At 56.6% G+C, this 20,131-nt stretch overlaps 1 protein-coding gene across 2 annotated transcripts in view; it reads right to left on the reverse strand.

Annotated features, from left to right (window-relative positions):
• Nucleotides 1-767: 767 nt before the first annotated feature.
• The window catches only part of HPCAL1 (hippocalcin like 1), a 109,739-nt gene continuing 90,375 nt past the window's right edge, over nt 768-20,131 (reverse strand). For both annotated transcript variants that reach the window (XM_054509596.2, XM_045884070.3), the window contains 3 exons: nt 6,133-6,528; nt 4,172-4,277; nt 768-1,657 (listed from right to left, as the gene is read on the reverse strand). In XM_054509596.2, the coding sequence (XP_054365571.1) occupies nt 1,560-1,657; nt 4,172-4,277; nt 6,133-6,510 (582 nt within the window). In that variant the 5' untranslated portion in view covers nt 6,511-6,528 and the 3' untranslated portion in view covers nt 768-1,559. The remainder of the gene's footprint in view (nt 1,658-4,171; nt 4,278-6,132; nt 6,529-20,131) is intronic.

Raw genomic sequence — 20,131 nt, forward strand, 5'->3', positions numbered from 1 at the left:
GAAGGTGAGCCCTCCTCAGCCAAGGGTACATCTTGACTGGCCAGTCACGGTCACCTCACACCCCCACCAAGGTTCTGACTGACCTGGGTTCCAGCCAATGGGAAGAGAAGCTGATGAGGAAGACAGGGTTGCTTCTCTTCTTGCCTGTGGAATGCTGTGTCAGCTGAACTGTGGGGACCCCGAGAAGATAAGTGTGAGGACAAAAGCTAAATGCGAGATTGAGGGGCGGGGGTGGTGGGGAAGGTGCAGGGAACCTGGGGGGCCCCAGTGATGCTCTCTCCAGCTGCTGGATTAGCCAAGCCTACAGCACGCTGCCTTTGGACTTCTCGACATGTGGGACAAACATCCTATGGTAGAAGCAACCTCTGTTCGGTTTTCTGAGGCTGGGACCAGAGGTGTCCCTCCAGCCACAGCCGGAGAAACCAGGTCTCCTTCCCGGCCCGTGCTGATGGCCCTGGTCCCCGCTCTGTCCTTGCAGGGCATGTGCTGTCCTGCTCCCTTGCTGATCAAATGGGGGCAGGGTGGGACGGGCGGGGAGGGAGGCAGGCAGAAGCCTGAGAGTCAAACCTGCCAGGGACGGTCACCTTTTATTTCCACAAGTATTTCTTGGCACGAATGGGGCAGATATTGAAGAGCAGGCTGCACAAGATTTATGGACACAGGGACACGAGAGGGGCCGAGTTTACCGACAGCAACTGGCCCTGCTGAGTCTACCTTGACCCGAGGGTCCTGAGCAACCCGGGGGCTCTCACAGGCCAACACAAAACTCGGAGAATTCCATTTATTTGATCATTTTTAATACAGGAAATGCCAGACCAATCAACAAGGACGACAGACCTTACACAGATGCCTGCATTCACTACGTGGACGGGACGGTCTCCACGGCACTGGGCACGCATGCATTTCCTTGGAAACGGGCAGATCGAGAGCGCATAAATACCACAAAATAACCGGGCTCCGGGGCGGATCACAGGCCACGGGGGAAACCACGCTTCACAGGCAACGGAGGCATGAAACACGGGACCTACACGGCACATTTCACTTCACCAGAGGCATAATTTATACACGAAAAGGAAGGAGGCCCCGGTATCTATACGTGCAAGCAGCTTTGGTCAGAGGAAACCACGAGCGAGGTGGAGCCATGCACGGGGAGGGCTTGCCCGTCTACTCTCCCTCCGGTCTCGTCCCCACCTTGCCCACGGTCACCTGCCATCACAACATACAACAGCTGGCCTTGTCTCCATCTTAGAAGCCCCATCCATGTCCTCAGCGGTGCTCTCGGGGCTCCCTGGGGCGGGGGAACACCCCAGGAGCCAGAACTGTGAGGCCTGTGTGGAAACACCTCCCTGGGGGGTGGGGGGCGCCCTGGGGGGCCGGGTGGGGGCAGGAGGAGGCCAGGTGGAGGAGGGAGGCACAGCCACCGGGCCGGGCAGGTGCCGCGTGTCGCCTGGGCCCCGGCCGAGAGCAGGAATGGTGGAGGAGGCATCCACCTGTGCAAGCAAAGCTTAGACGGCGAGACGAGCCCGTGTTTCTCTGCCGCTGTCCGGACGCCCGGCCCCTCAGAACTGACTGGCACTGCTGGGGTCACACTGCAACAAGCGGACGATGGAGGGGTCGCTCTTGGCACCTTTAATGAATTCTTCCAGCGACAGTTTGCCTGTGGCACGGGAGAGAGGAGAGGCGGGGCTCAGCCAGTGCTCCGCGGTCTTCGCACATCCAGAGGTCCCATCCCCGTCGGGGGACGCCCCCTTTGCCCTAAGTCTCGCACCTTCCCGAAGCTGGACCAAAGTGAGGCTCCACCCGCCCTGCACACATTTCTGGAAAAATCCCTTTTCGCTTTCACGGCTCATGGCAAAGCATCGGGCAACTTAAAGGACACACCCCCAGTACGACAGGGGCTGTGGCTTGTGGGATAATGTAAATCCTTTTAGAAGCCGCCCCAGGCTTTAGGTAACAAAACTGTGACCCCATTGCTGCTAGGGCCAAGAGTAGGAAAGCGGGTTTGAAAACTGAAGTGAGTTCCGGGGGAGCTGATGTTGGGGACACCCACGGGCCCTCCTCGGCGGTCCCTCTCCCAGGACCCCCCAACCCCGACGGGGAAGGACCTAGGTTTGAGGCTGGCTCTGTTCCGGCGGGCTCATGCCTTGGGGGAGTCTGCAGCTGTGAAGCCGTGGTGACATTGACCCCGCGGGACAGCAGTAAAGGGGCTAAGGAGCTCGTGGCCTGCGCCACGCCGCCACGGGCCACGCCGCCACGGGCAAGCTACCAATCTTTCACGGCTCAGGATCTTCAGCCGCAGCCTGGCCTGGAGAACGCGCCCAGCGGGCTGCTACCAGGGAGCCAGGAGAAGGATCCAGAGGCCCCCAGGCAGAGACCTCCCGCCAGCCCACTGCCAGGGAGGGACACCCCCTCCTCCCGGCCCCCAGCAGGGGGCAGGTGGGCTGGCCCCAGCGGAGACTAAACAACACCAGGGCTCAAGGATGGTCTGGGAAGCAACCCCTTCAAAGGAGGAGAAACTCTCCGGGACCCTCTGCTTACACAGAGGGGCTACTGGGCTTTGCTTCTCTCCTATGGTTGGTGGCGACTTTTACCCGCCACTCCCCCAACTCTGACCACTCAGATCGAGAAGCTTCTGAAAGCACAGCCCCCTCCTCCTGGCAGACAGCGGGGCAGGTGAGGGGCCGATGGGGGGCAAGAGGGGCCCTGGGGGTTCCTGAGCACGGTCTGGGTCTGTCCGGCAGCGGTCAGCGTGTTCCTGGCGATCGGCCAGTCTCCCATCACACGTACAGCCAGGAGGGGTGTGAACAGGAGAGGTTTGTGCTGGAGGAAACCCGCCAGGTACTCCTGACCCCTGGATGGAGGGGGCAGGGAAGGTGAGACAAAGTGTAGGGCCCTGCTCACTCCTGAGCAGCCCCCTCAAGAGGGGGTGCCCCTGAGCACCCCTGCCTTCACCCTCATCTCTCCAACATCGACCCTCCCTTCCCTCCCCGAGGCCCAGGGACAGATGCACACTGGGGCTCACAGAGGTGCCCTGCCCCACTGGGCACAGACTCAGGTTCCCCGACAAGCTGGGAAGACACGGCCCTGCTGGCCCTCCAAAGGGACGGGGTCGCGCAGGCTCAGGCAGGGGAGAGGGGTTGACAGCGCAGTGCCCAGGACTCTGTGCTCACAGCTTTCTGGGCATGGTCTCATTGAATCCTCACAACCACATGAGCCTGAATTTGTGAACCCCATTTCACAGAGGAGGAAACCAAGGCTGAGGAGAGCCAAGACTCGGTGCAGGTCCGTCGGAACCCGAAACTCTGCGCCCTGCTACCCTGGAGGGTGAAAGACAGGTTTTAAATCAGCCCATGGGCAATGCCAGGCACAAGGCTGTCTGATTTTACACACGACCGTGTTTGGGAAACTGTTCCTATGCTGTCTGGTGCGTCCGATGTACCTTCAGCCGCCTGTGGTCACACAGTAAACCCCATCCCTGGGCTGGCTCGGTCCTTAAACTCATTTGCCAAAAGCACTTCAGAGTTTACAGAGCATTTCCTCCTGCATTAGCTTATTTTTCATCTCCAGCACAACCCAGGGGGTATTTCCTTTTCTATTCTAAATGTCCCATTTCTTTATTGTTCAAAAGCAAATCAGACCTGACTCTGGGACTGCACTTGACAAAGCCGGCAGGAGGCCTGGACCCACCAGGTCGTGGCTGCTTGCTCTTACGTGGATCCTGCAGAGCCTCACTGAGAAGGCACCCCAACAGAGCCCCCGGGGGCCACTGGGGAGCCTGCTGTCTCAGGATGACAGCAAGGGCCCCACCATCCAGGACCCTTGATCCTTACCTTCCCCCCAACCCAAACAGGGCCCAGGTGCCGTCAGCACCCCTGCCTCCCCCTCCCTGAGACACATCCATGAGGCTGACAGTCTCCCCTGTTTAAGAAGCAGGGACACTAGGGCTCAGGGGAGACAGGGTATGTCCTGAGGACAGAGTCAGAGTCTCCCTGACTCTGAATCCTGCCTCTTCCCTCAGGACAGCTGTCCTGGCTGCACAAATCCAGAGGGGAGCTGGGGGAGGCCTGAGGAGCTGCCGAGGGAAAGGGAAGTGTTCCAAACATACCTCTGCTCTCAGTGGCCCTGCGCGCGCGCACACACACACACACAGACACACACACACTCTCCTTACCGTCATTGTTGGTGTCCATCTGCCTGAAGATCTTGTCCGTTCGTTTCTCTGGAGTGGACTCATCCTCGGGCATTTTCATCACAGAGGACACCATTTTGTATATAGCCTGCAAAGAGACACGTAGAAGCATGTGCTCAGAGATTCTGGAATGTTCCTGAGCAGATGGGGCAGGTGTGAGCTTCCACCCAGGCCACAGCAAGGCATGAAGAGGTCGAGATGCGAGCAGCCTTCAAGACCCTTCCTCAGCTTTCTAGAGGAACATTTCTAGAATGTTCCATGGTGGCTATCACAGATGGCACGCTGGGCAAAGGCAGCCAGACCAATTTACGTGAAGCTCGAGAGCAGGCAAAACACCACCACAGTGACAGCGCTGAGACTGGGGGCTGTCTGGGGTGGCAGGCGGCATGGTGCCCGGGAAGGAACTTGCGGGAGCCTTCTGGGGGGCTGGGAATGTCTGTAACTCACCGAGGGTGGTGGTGGTCATACAGGGATATATGTACCTGATCCACCACACTGCACACAGCTGTGAGCATTTTACTCTGTGACTGTTAGACCTCCGTTTAGAACAAGAAAGATTTTGTCCCTGAAACCCATAGGGAGAACCACATCACGAGCCCCAGAAAGGACCGGCAGATAGCTCAGGTCTCTCCAGAAGGATGGAGAACCTCTTCAGAGCACCTCACAGCACAGGCAGTGTGCGTCTCCCTGGGACAGGACATCCTCTTGGGACCGGGCCACACAGCACATCCAAGTGCAGAGCCAAAGGCAGCAGCGGCCCCTCCAGGGTCTTGACAGACTTCTGAAGTACCTAAAACACCATTCCATGCTGAGAAAGGTACAGGAGGTGAGAATCCCACCCGCCAGGCTGAGAGGCCATGGGGAAGGGTCTCAGGGTCTGCGGACGGGTGTGGCCGCATAGCAGCCAGATCCCATTTGGACAGGTATGGCGCCCACCCCTACCCCGTACATGCTGTTTTGAAGAATCCCACTGGCGTGTCCCAGTTTTGGCCAGGCCGGTCTTCTCAGCCAGTGATAGGCATGCCCGTTTGCGAAAGGGGCGACAGACAGGTAGGTAGGATTCCAGGGAGACAGAATTCTTATTTCTATCACCTCTTATAGCTAAGAACCAGAAGTGACAGTTGAACCACAGAGGTCCCCAAACCCGTGTTGATTTATTCCGTGTGAGAACCACCTATTAGGGAAATGGGCTGGTCACTCCTCGGGCCATTTGCAGCTGGTTTAGGAGTTCATGGGTTTGAAGCTCTTTGCTCAAGACTTAGCTCCTGAGCCGAGACAAGACTTACATGTAGACAATGCCTCTTCTGAGGAATCCTAGAACCGAATCCCCCAGGCTCCAGGAGTAGGGCACTGGGGGGCACCAGGGAGCAGGTCTGGGGTTCTTTACTCTCACAAACCCAGGCACCCAGTGAAGTGAAGAAAACTCGGTTTCTTTCTGGAAAACAGCCTCACCTGCCAGAGCTGTTAATAGGCATGAAGGTGAGGAAAAAAGGTCTCACGAAGAAGTGTTCCTACTGCGTCAGACCTTATTATTCCACGACCACTAATATTTCAGTTTTCCTTTACCACGGCATGCTCCTGGGGACGTGACATGCCGTGTGTCGCATTCTCAAATACGGGGACTCGAGAAGGTCTTAGTAGGTGCCTTCTGCAAGAATCCAGGGACCTCTCCATTATAATTTTCAGCTCTGTAAATTTTAGGACATCACCTCTCTGAGCCTCGGACTTTGTGAAATGCAGAGAAGGAACCGCCCCCCGCCCCCCCACAGGGTTGTGAGGAACAAAACAGATCAAAGCCCTTAGCCCAGGCCTGATCCAGAAACACTGGGTCTTCGCATTCCTACGGCAAGGACCCTCCCGGGCAGGTGACAGGCAGTCACTTTCACAAGCGGTGGCCGGGGAGTGGCTGGCGTCAGCGGGGACCGGGGGGGGGGGGCCCCTACCTGCACGATCTCCAGCATCTCACTGCGGCTGATGTAGCCGTTGCCGTCCAGGTCGTACATGCTGAAGGCCCACTTGAGCTTCTGCTCCAGCTTGCCCCGGGACGTGACACTGAGCGCGATGATGAACTCCCGGAAGTCGATGGTGCCGTCCCCGTTGGTGTCGAAGGTGCGGAAGACGTGCTCGGCGAACTTGGACGCGTCGCCGTAGGGGAAGAAGTTGGCGTAGATCTTCTTGAACTCGTCCACGGTCAGGTGGCCGGTGGGGCAGTCCTTGAGGAAGCCCTTGTACCACTCCTGCAGCTCGTGGTCCGTGAACTCCGTGTTCTCACGCAGGTCCTGCAGCACCTCGGGCCGCAGCTTGCTGTTCTGCTTGCCCATGGTGGCGGCTGGTCACACCTGCAAGGCGGGGGCGTCAGCGGGGGGCGCCCGGGGGGTGCGTGGCCGGAGAGACCACCACCGGGCCCGGGACGGCTCAGCCCGTCTAGGACGCCCTGCGGGAAGGGGGACCGCTCGTGGGCACACTCTGACTTTGAGAATGTGGATATGGGGGGGATGCAACTGAAATCAGTGGAATGAGGTGTTCACCAGGGCTGTACAAGACTTGAGGATTCATCCTCACGCTCCTGAGCCTCACCCGCTCCAGGCAGAGTCCCTGCTGTGCTGAGTGCACCCCTGACCCTGTGGTTCGTGGGCACCTCATTCTGTTTTCAGAACAGGTGTCCAGAAACTTTGAAGGAGTCCCCTCTCTACAGGGCCCCTGAGAAACTCCCCGGGGCCAGGGCGTAGGGGTGGGGTGGCTCTAGAATTAGCACCAGGCGGTCCACGATGTCTCGAACGTGACCAGTAAAATACCGCAGAACCTGCTCCCCACAGCAGGTCCCCGCACGGCCCGGACAGAGGAGCGACCCGCAGTGACGTCACTGCTAGAGAGTAACCCAGCTGTCACCTCCCCTCCTCATCTCATGGCCCGGCTCTGACAGTAACACGATAGTCGTCGTCTTTTAAGCATACAGAAGACGAGACAACCAAAGTGAAATGTCCCCCGCCCCAGTCCCCAGGTGCCCACTTTGAACTGCTTCTGTATTTATAAACTCTGAACAGTACGCACTGCATCCTCATTAGGAAAGATAACAGATACAGCTCATCTCTTCTCCCTGGCACGTCCTCCTTTGCCCCCTCCTGGGTTTTATTAGCTTTATAATACATATCCCTGTTTTTACTTGTTATCCTTACAGCTTTTTTTTTTTTTAAGATTTTATTTATTTATTTGAGAGAGAGAGAGAGTGAGCATGCGCGAGCGGGGAGGGAGGGACGGAGGGAGTGAATCTCAAGCCAACTCCCTGCTGAGTGCAGAGCCTGAACGTGGGGCTCGATCTCACGACCCTGAGATCATGACCTGAGCTGAAATCAAGAGTCAGACGCTTAACCGACTGAGCCACACAGGCGCCCTTTTATGACTTTAAATTATATAAAGTTCCTTTCCTGACTTCTACAGAGGGCAGCCTGGCCATGTCTTTCAAAATTGCAAACGCCCAGTTCTCCCATTTGGAGGAGTAGCTAAAGATACTCCAGCTGTGCAAACCGAGAAGCAGTAACCAGGATGTACTTTCAAGTGAAAAGGGAAAGTGTAGAGCCCACAAAGAGTTTGCTACCATTCGTGAAAAAGAGAGAAAACAATGTATATGTGCGTGTCTCTGTGTCTGGAAGGTCCTATTTGGACATGGCGTTGCCCAGAGAGAGGTGGCTGATGGACAAGGTTCGAACGGGGAGTTTTTACTGCAAATCCTTTGGCAACTTTAAAATGTTGAACTCTGTGCATGTATTTTCATAGAGGGAGCATCTGGGAGGCTCAGTCGTTAAGCATCTGCCTTCAGCTCAGGTCGTGTTCCCAGGGTCCCTGCTCAGGGGGCAGTCTGCTTCTCCCTCTCTGTCTGCCCCTCCCCCTGCTCATGCACTCACACTCTCTCTCAAATAAATAAAATCTTTAAAGATAAATGAATAATTAATAAACAAAAATAAAAATAGCCCAACCTCTATTTCTTGATCAAGCAACTTTATTCTTGGTTCTCTCTCCATAAGATCAAGCTATGGATCCCCCCGCCTTCCTTCCTTATCAGCTTCTGTTGCGAGAACCACTCTTTTCACAGTGTCAGGGTTTACAATTTCTACTTTCTGCCCTTACCTATAGGCTGATCTTAAAATGTGGAAGCCAGCAAATGTCTAAGGACTGGGGCAGCTGTCCTTGCCGCACCTGAGGTCACCAGGAACCTGCGAGGACACACATGATCTCCATTCCACAGGAGCTGAGAGGTCACAGGAGGTCCAGGCCACCATGTACAGATCGGGGAACCCCACGCCTCCACCAGCCAGCTCTCTGACCCACCCTGGGACTTGGGGTGGCACGCTCTGGGAGGCCAAAAAAGTCCTGGCGTTCACACGTCACTGATTCAACTTCTGGTCCCTTCGGAAACTCAGTTCATTAATAAGAGTTTTCTTTTTTTAATGACCATTTTGATTTCTACGTGAAAAATAAAGGTGAATGTGAAAATCGGTGTCTTGACGGAAGAGGAAAAACAACCAAGGTGCAGATCAGATCTCTGTCCTGTGGGAAAAAGCTCCAGGCCAGATTTGGAGGTGTGGCTGCCTCTTGATTCTGCATTTTCTGCCATGCTCTTGGGGCCCCACCCAGACCAGCTCCCGGGTCCTTCTAGGTGTCCCCTTGGCGGACCTGATGGTGGGTCACTGGGATGGCTCCGTGCCCAGACAGCCCCGCTGGGCGGGCAGGGCCATGTGCCCCAGCACTAGGGTGGTGCTGGGCGCCCAGGACAGCCCAGCATGGCAGGTCTGTCTCCTCAGGCACACTCAGGTTATGATTGAACTGTGACCTCCCAACCAAAAAAAGATGCTGAGGTTTTAACCCCTAATGCCTGTGAACAGGACATTATTTGGAATTGGGGACTCCGAAAATGATCAAGTTAGGATGAGGTTACTGGGGTGTCCTTACAAAAAGAGGACATTTGGAAATAGTACAGAAGGAAGACATGTGAAGAGGTGGGGAGAAGACAGAGCCATCTACCAGCCAAGGAACACGGGAGGCCTTCAGAAGCTAGAATAGATGCTTCCCTACATCCCTCAGATGACCCTACCCACACCTCCAGGACTGCGAGGGGAAACATTCCTGCTGTTTAAGCAGCCCGGTCTGTGGTACCTTGTTAGGGCAGCCGAATATGACAGACCCCAGGGCTCAGCACCATAGCCAGGGCACCTTGCCCACCAAACCCAAGGACAGGAGCTGAGGGCACAGGGAGAAGCCACGTGGGTGTTGCCAGGGCCTTAGGCCAGGTGCCCATCCTTCTCTGCCCGTCCATCTGTCCATCCACAGGCTCTCCCACCCGAACTCCAAGGTGGGGACCAGATCCAGGCAGCCTCAGGCATGACCCTGAGACCCGCCCCCTGAGGCTGATCCCCTCATTGAGGCACCTCCTGCCCATGCTAGCCTCCTGGGGGCATGTTCTTGCGCACACACGTCTACACCCACAGGGGGAGCAAGGAGTCCAGGAGGCCCCTGGTGCTGGGTGGGCTCCCCAAAGGTGACTCTGCAGAAGCCACTGATCGGGCAAGCCAGGTGGCAGAAAGAGCCCTCGCAGCTCAGGGCTACGGATGCCCTCCGCTTTCTCTGTCCCCAGGGACCTCTCCTCTGCCCCAACTCCCATGTGCTTTCTCTGCTCCTGTGAGGATCCCTCTATTAACCTGCTAGTCGCACCCCTGCTTCTGTCTGCTCTCTTTAAACAGCCTCCGGGCCTCCTCCAGGTCCTATCACGTAGGACTTTTGAACTGCAAATTTTGGACTGCAAAAGGTCAGCTGACCCGGCAGGTGGCCCGAGACCGCCCCCATGCGGGGTGACTCGCTGTGTGGCTTCTTGCCGGCAGACCCACCTCTTTGTGTCTGCAGAGCACTGGGCAGCACCCGCCCCGGGGCTCCCGGATGGGACCTAGGACAGCCTGAAGACTGAGCACTTCCAGGTCCGAGGTGCCTGGGCTTGAAACAGACTCATTGTCCAACCCTTTAATCAGTTTAGGTGCTCTCAAAGCCTTGGTATTTGCCATGCTCCTCTCGAATTGTGCGCGTGTCCTAGCCAGCGCCCGGAGGGGGCAGAACACCCACAGTTAGTCCGAGGCCTCTCCCGCGGGACCTCCCCGCCGAGACTTCAAGGGCGGGAGAGCCACGCACGCAGTGGGCCCGAGCCTCGGATGCTACTTTCTGCACCGGCCCCTCCTCGTTCTTCACTCCGTCCGTCCGGACCTGGCGCTGTTCCCACCAGCAGCGGGTGTCCCCGTGTCCTCAAAGGGGGCGCGTCATACTGCACGGGGCCCAGTGGGAGGGGACCAGAGTGAGCAGGGCGGGCCAGCTGCCATTCTGGACTGAACCAGGGCCCCCAAATTCACCTGGGAATGTGACTCGATTTGGAGACGGGGCCTCTAAGAGGTAATTAAGGCAAAATGAGGTCACTGGAGTGGGTCCTAATTCAACGTGGCAGGTGCCTTACAGGACACAGAGGGCTGGGGCGCCTGGGTGGCTCGGTCGGTTAAGCGGCTGCCTTCGGCTCAGGTCATGATCCCGGGGTCCTGGGATCGAGCCCCGCGTCGGGCTCCCTGCTTGGTGGAGAGTCTGCTTCTCCCTCTCCCACTGCCCCTGCTTGTTTTCCCTCTCTTGGGGCGCCTGGGTGGCTCAGTTGGTTAAGCGTCTGCCTTCGGCTCAGGTCATGATCCCAGGGTCCTGGGATCGAGCCCCGCGTTGGGCTCCCTGCTCAGCGGGGAGTCTGCCTCTCCCTCTGCTCATTCTCTCTCACTCTCTATCTCAAATAAATTAAAAAAAAAATCTTAAAAAAGAAAAAAAGACACAGACGGAAGGCCACATGAGGTCACAGCAAGAAGACAGCCATCTGTGAGCCAAGGAGAGGCCTCAGAAGGGACCAAACCTGCGACACCTTGGTCGTAGACTTCTGGCCCCCGGAATTGGGAGAAAGCAAATTCCTGTTTTTGAAGCTGCCTGGTCTGTGTCCCTTGGTTACGACAGCCCTGGGACGCTGACTCGGCTGCCCCTGGACAGTGACCCGATCAGCAAGTGCCCTTAGTGTCTGTGGGGGCCAGGCACCCGGAGGTCCCCACAGCCTCCCTCCCGACCCGCCAGCAAGCTCTGCAGGCAAAGCCAGCACTCGGCCCGGGCTGTCTGGCCCACACCCCACATCCTGCTGCAGGCAGCCACGGGGAGGCTGGTCCATGGGAGGGCCACGTGGCCACGAACAGCACCTTCCCCAGGCCACCTTGGATCGTTAATGGCACATCCTTTACCCTGACTGGCATCCTATCTTCTTCACCATGGAAACAAGCGGCTTTCTGTCAAGTTCTAGGCTCTGAGGGCTCAGGATTTAGAATCCACTCCCCTCACTGAAGACCAAATCACCGCTCAGAACGCTGCTATCGGTTTGCCTCAGAATGTATCTGTGATTTATCACAGGTCCCACAGAAATTCCAAACCCCCAACACCTCCTCTGCCTGAGAGAACACATGTTTATGGAAAGGACAGTACCAGATTAGGGAGAGGGACCAGTACGGTCAACCCAAAGCTGGAAGGTCACAGGCAGAGGGCTCGGCGGTGTGCCCGGGTTTGCCAGCTCCTTTCCACGTGTGTCCCTGAAGCTGACCCGCAAGACTGAGATTCCCCCCTCCCAGCCCCTCCTTCTCAAAGTGCTTCCAAGTCGGGGGTGGAGGGCATTCCTGGGAGGGCTGTGTGCGGTGAGAGGGCCTCCTTCCCGGACTAGGGTCCCTTCCTGGTCTGACAGTCTAAGATCCCTGGGTCTGGAGGTCCCAGGCTGAAGATTCCTGTGTCTATATTCGAGGTGGGGGAGTCTCTCATCACAAGCAGCAACCCCTCCCAAGAAAGGCAAAAGGGTCCGGGAAGGGGGTACAGCATTCCCTGGAATATTCCAGAAATGTGTGGTCTACAAATCTGTGTGCCTCACCAGACCCGCACTGTGTCCTGAGTCCTGATGCTTGCCCGCACGTGTCCCCAAGCCGGTGCTCTGCTCCCCAAAAGCCCAAACCCAGAAGTGCAGGCACCCTTGCCTTCAGCACGTTCTCAGGGCCTGGCGCCAGGCTGGGCTCACAGTGGTTATGCATCTACTCGAGTCCCTCGGGCCCTCTGAATGCCTAGGGATGCACCTCCTGGTTCTCAGTGCTCTGGGCTGCTTACGACACAGGTGCCTACGGATGGGGGTGGTGCTCCAGGGAGGAATCATTCATTCCCACAGGGGCGGGGGGACTAGGCAGTCTGCCTAGGAAGACAGCATGTGGAATCAAAACTGAACGATAAGGAGGACTTTAAAAGCCACTGGAGGTCGGGGCGCCTGGGCGGCTCCATCGGTTAAGCGTCCAACTCGATTTCAGCTCAGGTCTTGATCTCAGGGTTGTGAGTTCAAGCCCCACACTGGACTCCACCCTGGGCATGGAGCCTACTAAAACAAACAAAACAAAAACCAAAACCAAAAAGCCACTGGAGGTCGACCCCCCACACGCCACTTCTAGGCAGATTCCAGGTGCTGGGAAGATGGGGGTCACACTTGGCCAGGTTGGGAGGGTGCAATGTTATCTCCATCTTAGAGACAAATGAGGTTTCCGTGGGGCACGTGCTTGTCTACGACCTTCCCCGGGGCCCCTTCATTGCCCAGGTCCATGGGCAGTGATGGAGGCCACCACGGTGCTCCCAGCTGGTATCCCCCGCCACCATGAAGTGGGGCCCGTGAAGACGAAATATAGCTCCTCATGCACTGCCAGTCCCTTCCTGGGCCAGCTCACATGTGCCTACCAAAGACACAGACGAAACAGTTAATACAGAGAGCCTCATTTGTAGCTCTCTCCTGGAGGCTCTCAGCCCAAAGCACGCGGCCTCTCAGGGACCCGGGACGGTGGAATGCTGCATGCACGGTGACCCCTCTGTTACTAATTAAGCCAAGGAACCATTATTGACGACTGGCTGGCTGGGAAGATGGATGAGAACAAGCCAGCCTTTCTGCAAAGACAAAGCAACCACCCCCGTTTCTCAGCAGAAATGGCCCCCCAGCCCCGGTGCCCAGGCACACACCCATCCTTCATCTGAGGACCCGAAAATCTTACTCTCCTCTCCGTTGACAGATGGGGTGAAGAATGGGCGTGCCAGGAAGGGTCATCAATTCGGGATCAGAGCCACCTCTCACTTGGCTTGAAAAGCTTCATGACCAAGCAGGGCTCGGATCAGACAGGCAACAGCCTTCTGAATGCGTCAAAGATCACATTTTAATTCCCAGTAATGGCAGAATGGGGAGACAGTTAATGTAGCATTTACATCCATCCATCTCTCTGGCTCTCGGTTACTCCATTGTTCTTAATGTGCTAAATTGTTCAAAAAAAAGGGGGGGGCAAACATGTAGCTGGGGAGCCCTATGAAAATATTTAACCCAAAGTAGGCATCGCCTGCAAATTAAAGCCTTTTTAATGGCACAGTTCTACCAACTGCTCGGTGAGGCTCCAGGGAACCAAGTAGCAAATGTGTCATTAATCACAGCTCCACACCGGCTGATGGCATGGGTTGACATTTCAGTCATTGCTTTAAAATGCTTTCATCAGTTTGGATCTCCACAGCTCGCTGGGCCAAGCCGACTTACAAACACTCGGAGGGAAAACGATGGGAAAGACGGGAGGAAGCAAGTCCTTATGAAAGGCCCCAGCTCAGGATGAGGCTGAAGGGGCATCCGCAGTGAATCTGAACTTCAAGGGACCAGACGGCTCTTTTGGCGACGCGCACTTATTCTGTCTGGGCTCGAACAGGAAAGTCGGGGCTGAAGGGACCAGCAGAGAACAGGCAGTTTGTGCTGTTCCTCGTGCAGCACAAGACCCGAGCCGTTCTTTCCCCTGGTGACCCATTAACAAATGGACAAATGCTGAGAATTTGTCCTTCTTTTCTCCAAGGCAGTGGGTGAGAGGCAAGCTGCAGGCAGCCTGGGCTTCTAGTGCAGCTGCTCTGAGGAGGGGTCGGTCCTGTCCCAGGGGGTCTGTGACACCTTCCAGAACCCCAGCAGGAACAGCACGCTTGGGGCGGCTCAGGCTGCAACACGGCTGGGCGGACGCTAGAGGGCGCAGGCAGGCTGACTCCTGGGGACCCGGCTGGAGACCCCGCCTTCCCGGCCCCGCCCCCTGCCACGCCTCCTCCACGTCGCGGGTGCCTCCGTTTCTGTCTATAAACTAGATTTGTCCAAGTCAGTAATCACCAGCCACATGTGGCGATTGAGCACATAAAATGTGGCCCGTCTGAATTCATATATGTGCCCCAAGAGTAAAATACACACTGGCTTTTGAGGACTTACCACATAAAAATAATGTAAAGTATCTCATGGTGATTTTGCTATCCTGATTACATGTGGAATGACTAGTGACACCGTTTGCGATATCGTGGGTTAAATGAATCACGTTGGTGACACTAATCTCATCTGTTTCATTTTACCTTCTTAATGTGGCTACTAGAAAAGCTAAAATGACATATGAACGCGGTCGATACTCTATTTCTACTGGCTGCTCAGCCCCCGGTAGATCCTTGGGACACTGCAGATCTGGGGCTACCAAAAAGGGACTCTTGGAGCTCATCAGCACCCTATTTACAGGCCCATTGCTACTGCGACCCAGCTGGGGGAGGCACTCTTTATCTCCCTCCTCGGGCCCAGGAATGAAAGATCATGGCATTTACATGAGTCCACAAGTTTCTATTTCCAGCAGCTTCAAGAACTTTCCTAGAGGCCAGCAGCAATGATGGCCCAGGTCAGGAGGGTAGAAAGTGTTCTCGAGGGAGAACAGCCGAAGCCCGAGCGAGATCTGGGGACAGAGGCGGTCCACGGCAGGCCCCTCTGGAGCCGATAGTTACAGGGTGTGCCCAGATCCAGACTCAGCCTGCTGACTTCCAGGAACCTGTTTTCAGAGGGCTTCCTGAAAACCTGCTGCATCCAGTTTTACCAGCTGGATGGGCTCCAGGCCAGCGACCTTCGGTTGAGAAATCCCACTGAAAACCCTCTCGACTTCTGCACCCATCCCCAGCAGCTTAAATCCTCATGACTCCCCAAAAGCTTAAAAAAAAAAAGGAGGGAGGGAGCGAGGGAGGGAGTTGGCCGAGACATAGAACTCCCCTCCCTGTCTTGAGCTTCCCTCCACTCAGCACAGGTTGAAATGCCCTCAGTGAGGCTGAGAGAAAGGAAAAGGTGGAGAAAAGGAGAGAGAAACCCTGAAGAGACCACTCTTTCTCCCTCGAAGAAGCTGCTAATGCAATAGGAGGGGGAGAGCCATGCTCTCCCCACACACCTCATGCCTCTGAAAACACTGGTTCATCCATGTGGCTGCTCGCCTCGGCTGCCCAGCAAACTCCTACTCAACCTCCAAAGCCCAACTCACAAGTTACCTCTTCAGAGATGCACGTCGCAGCCCCCAACAATTACTCTTCCTTTTGCATCCCGATACCAATTTTTAACCTATTTCTATTATGACCTCAGCTTTTATAACATCACTTACTTGTATTTTTCCCTCAGATTGTGAGCTTATTGAGGAAAGAGAATACCTCATTCATGCCAAAGCATGTTCTAGCCTCAAGGCCTTTGCATTTGCTGTTCCCTCCACCTGGTCTCAAGGTGCATTCCCTCAACGTTCATGTCTTTGCTTGAGGCTTCTTGGGGGTGCCTCCTCCACGGAACCCATCTCAAATAGCATCAGCCCTCACGCCCTAGTCCCTCATCCTGCCCCCTTGTCATAGGGTTCCCTACTACTTGGCGCCATATTGATACATTTATTGTCTCTGTCTCCTTTTGTTCACACTGTACCCCCACACTGCCCAGAACAGGGCTTGGCACACAATGGGTGCTCAGTAAATCTCTCTGAAGTAATGGCTGTGTGTTCCGAGGGCCTAGCACAACGCCTGAATGGATGAGTAGATGGAGGAGTGAATGGGTTTCTTCTAGGACCCTCTTGCTTCAACATTCTGTGACTTCTCAGGAAGGAACATCATGGATCAGGATGGTAAAGTGCTCTCTTGCCCAGATTTGAAGCTCTAAGAAGGGACATTCTGTAATCCAGACTTGGTATTTTGGAAAAAGCTCCATTTGCTGGCCCAGAAACAGCCATAGCAGAGCAGGGGGCCTGCCTGGGGCATGTCAGACCCCGGGGTCCAATCACCAAACCCATACCATCTCCTTCCTCCCTCCATGAACCCGCCCCCAGCTATGTGGTCCTCGGCCAGGGTCCTCACTGCCCCCTCCAGCTGGGATCTTTCACCCAGAGCAACTTCGTGGCTCTTGGAGTCTCCTAGGGAGGAGCACCCGGAGCTGCTTGCCCAGTGGAGGAAGGTAGCTTACTGGAATGGACATAAATGAGCCTCTGGGGAGAAAAGCCAGAGAGGAGAGGAAGAGAAAATGCCCAGTAGAACGATCCTCCCCCTTGTAGAATCTGCTAACCCAACAGGAAGAGAACTCTAGGCAGGATTCAAAACAAGACCACAGGATTTTTTCTTAACACCAAAACCGCTGCATAGGACCACCCATATGTGAGTTCCAGATTCTGGGGCTTCCGGTGGGAGTTCATCCCTGTCAGGCTGGAGTGGGCAATTGGAAGTTTCTGAATGTGCGCCCTTGTGCCAGCAAACGTTTCCAACAGTTCCATTTCCCTCTGTGCCAGTGTGGGAACAGCTGGATGAACAACAAAGACCCTCCGCAGGTGCCTGGAGTCCCCTTCCCCCAAGCACGCCCCTGAGCCACGGGGTACTGTGCACCGTGAGGCTTACTTAAGAGGGACCGGGAGAGCGGGAGCAGAGCTAGCCTGTCCCCGAACAATGGTCACGAGGTCTGACCGGTGAGGTCTGAGCCAGGCTTAAAGGCTCCCGGGAGTCCTCCAGGTGGGCGGATGAAGGAAAGAGCGTGTGCTGCGGAGAGGGGCAGGGAGAGTCCACCCTAGGCCACAGAGGCTGCGACATTCCCAGTGAGCATGACTGTGGAACAATGCAACATTGAGGAGAGGGTCCAGGACAGAAACAAGAGGGAACTGGAGAAGGCGAGACTGGCCATGTCCCCTCACCATCCCCGGCAAAGGCCCAAGCCCTGTGAAGCACTTGGAATGAGACAACCAGCTGAGGACTCAGACTTTATCATTGTTCGATCATCCACACCCGGGAATCGCCCTACATCGCCCTTGCAGGGATCTGGAGCCCACCAGGGCTAACTGCTCTTTCAACGGAAATCTAAGACGCCCCAGTAGACCGGTCCGTGGGGCCTGAAGGCAGGAGCCAGTCTGAGATTTCAGAAGCCCCCTCCCCCATAGATCTGACCCGGCTTCAGTCCGCCCTGGGGTCACAGAGCTGGTGGAGGGCCCCCACCCGGCTCAGCTGCGCGGATATGTGTGGAGACGTGGGAGAGCAGCCCCCACACAGCTGCGTAAATGCCTCCGGGCTACGCGTGTCTGGCCGCAGAATGACTCCAGCACCAGCCAGCCTGCGTGGGACAGATCCACACGGCACGTGACAGAGCGAGTCCCCGATCTCGCACCGATGCTCCTGGCCAGGATGTGAACCCCAGTCCTTCCACCCCCCGCAGGAGGGAAGCCCATCCTCGCCGGCAGTGCCTACACACCCTGGCCAGTGGGGTGCCTCTTGGGAGGCGGAGGGCGCACCGAGCCAGGCCCTGGGGTGCCGTGGTTCCCAGGCTCGGAGCCTCAGATCAGCGTCTGCTCGCTCCTCCGTCGTGGGACCAGAACGGCCACTCGGTGGCAGCTGTGCACGGAAGGGGCCACACGGGGTAGCAGGTGCGCGGAAAATGGCCGGCCCGGCTCTTCCCAGGCTCCCCCGCCTCGCCCTACGGTCTTGGCTGTCTCATAACTTCTCTGGGCCTCGGCTTCCGAAACTGTAAATGGGAATAACAGTCCACGCCTGCTGATGTGACCATGGAGCCGTGCGGATAAAGGGAAATGAAGGACGTAAAAGGACCGACAAATTTAAAACATCAGACTAATACCTGGAGGTAACATCACAGCTTTTAGGATAAAAGAAATGTGTGATGAACTTAATGAGCTTAATTGCAGTATCAAGCAGAGCCAGGCTGGAGGCTGAGGCTGGAGGCTGAGGCTGAGGCTGAGGCTGAGGCTGAGACTGGAGGCTGAGGCTGGAAGCTGAGGCTGAGGCTGAGGCTGAGACTGAGACTGAGACTGGCTGAGGATGAGGCTGAAGCTAAGGCTGAGACTGGAGGCTGAGGATGAGACTGGAGGCTGAAGCTGAGGCTGAGGCTGAGACTGGAGGCTGAGGCTGGAGGCTGAGGCTGAGACTGAGGCTGAGGCTGAGGCTGAGACTGGAGGCTGAGGCTGAAGCTAAGGCTGAGACTGGAGGCTGAGGATGAGACTGGAGGCTGAAGCTGAGGCTGAGGCTGAGACTGGAGGCTGAGGCTGGAAGCTGAGGCTGAGGCTGAGGCTGAGACTGAGACTGAGACTGGCTGAGGATGAGGCTGAAGCTAAGGCTGAGACTGGAGGCTGAGGATGAGACTGGAGGCTGAAGCTGAGGCTGAGGCTGAGACTGGAGGCTGAGGCTGGAGGCTGAGGCTGAGACTGAGGCTGAGGCTGAGGCTGAGACTGGAGGCTGAGGCTGAAGCTAAGGCTGAGACTGGAGGCTGAGGATGAGACTGGAGGCTGAAGCTGAGGCTGAGGCTGAGACTGGAGGCTGAGGCTGGAAGCTGAGGCTGAGGCTGAGACTGAGACTGGAGGCTGAGGCTGGAAGCTGAGACTGAGGCTGAGGCTGAGACTGAGACTGGAGGCTGAGGCTGAGGCTGGAGGCTGAGGCTGAGGCTGAGGATGAGACTGGTGGAGGCTGAGGCTGGAGGCTGAGGCTGAGACTGAGGCTGAGACTGAGACTGGCTGAGGATGAGGCTGAGACTGAGGCTGAGACTGAGACTGGAGGCTGAGGCTGAGACTGGAGGCTGAGGCTGGAGGCTGAGGCTGAGACTGAGACTGAGACTGAGACTGGAGGCTGAGGCTGAGACTGAGACTGGCTGAGGCTGAGGCTGAGAGGCTGAGGCTGAGACTGAGGCTGACTGGAGGCTGAGACTGAGACTGGAGGCTGAGGCTGGAAGCTGAGGCTGAGGCTGAGGCTGAGACTGAGACTGGAGGCTGAGGCTGAGACTGGAGGCTGAGGCTGAGGCTGGAAGCTGAGGCTGAGGCTGAGACTGAGACTGGAGGCTGAGGCTGAGGCTGAGACTGGCTGAGGCTGAGGCTGAGGCTGGAAGCTGAGGCTGAGCCTGAGAGGCTGAGGCTGAGACTGAGGCTGACTGGAGGCTGAAACTGAGACTGGAGGCTGAGGCTGGAAGCTGAGGCTGAGGCTGAGACTGAGACTGGAGGCTGAGGCTGAGACTGGAGGCTGAGGCTGAGGCTGGAGGCTGAGGCTGAGGCTGAGACTGAGACTGGAGGCTGAGGCTGAGGCTGGAGGCTGAGGCTGAGGCTGGAGGCTGAGGCTGAGGCCAGCTAGAGCCCGTGGGCTGCCTGCACTTTTGCAGACACTTCTTGCCCACATGCCCAGCACAGAGCGTGAAAACCTGGGATCCCAGTAGCCCAGGCACATCCAGTGCGTGTCAGTCAGTGAAACTCTAACTCCTGTTCTTCAGAGAAAATGAGAAAAACGGACAGAAGAAAAGGGCAGTCCTCCGGTGGCCGAGCAGAGCCTCCAGCCAGCTCACGCTGCCTGAGGTGCCAGTCCGGCAAAACCACCCGAGGCTCCGTCGGCACTGCTCGGCTTCTGCTGGCCATGGGACACTGTGACCCCCACCCCGGGTGGGGAGAGAGGAGGGGGAACCCCTCAGGGAGCGGAAGGGCTCTTCTCTAAGGGCATGATGTCTCCTGGGGAGTCTATCAGGTCCACTTAAACAGGTACACGTAGGAGCCAGTTTCTGCACAGGACAGA

The sequence above is a fragment of the Mirounga angustirostris genome, unplaced genomic scaffold (assembly GCF_029215605.1).
Source record: "Mirounga angustirostris isolate CCGP_5_RB_7025 unplaced genomic scaffold, mMirAng1.0.hap1 SCAF_10, whole genome shotgun sequence".
Lineage (NCBI taxonomy): Eukaryota > Metazoa > Chordata > Mammalia > Carnivora > Phocidae > Mirounga > Mirounga angustirostris.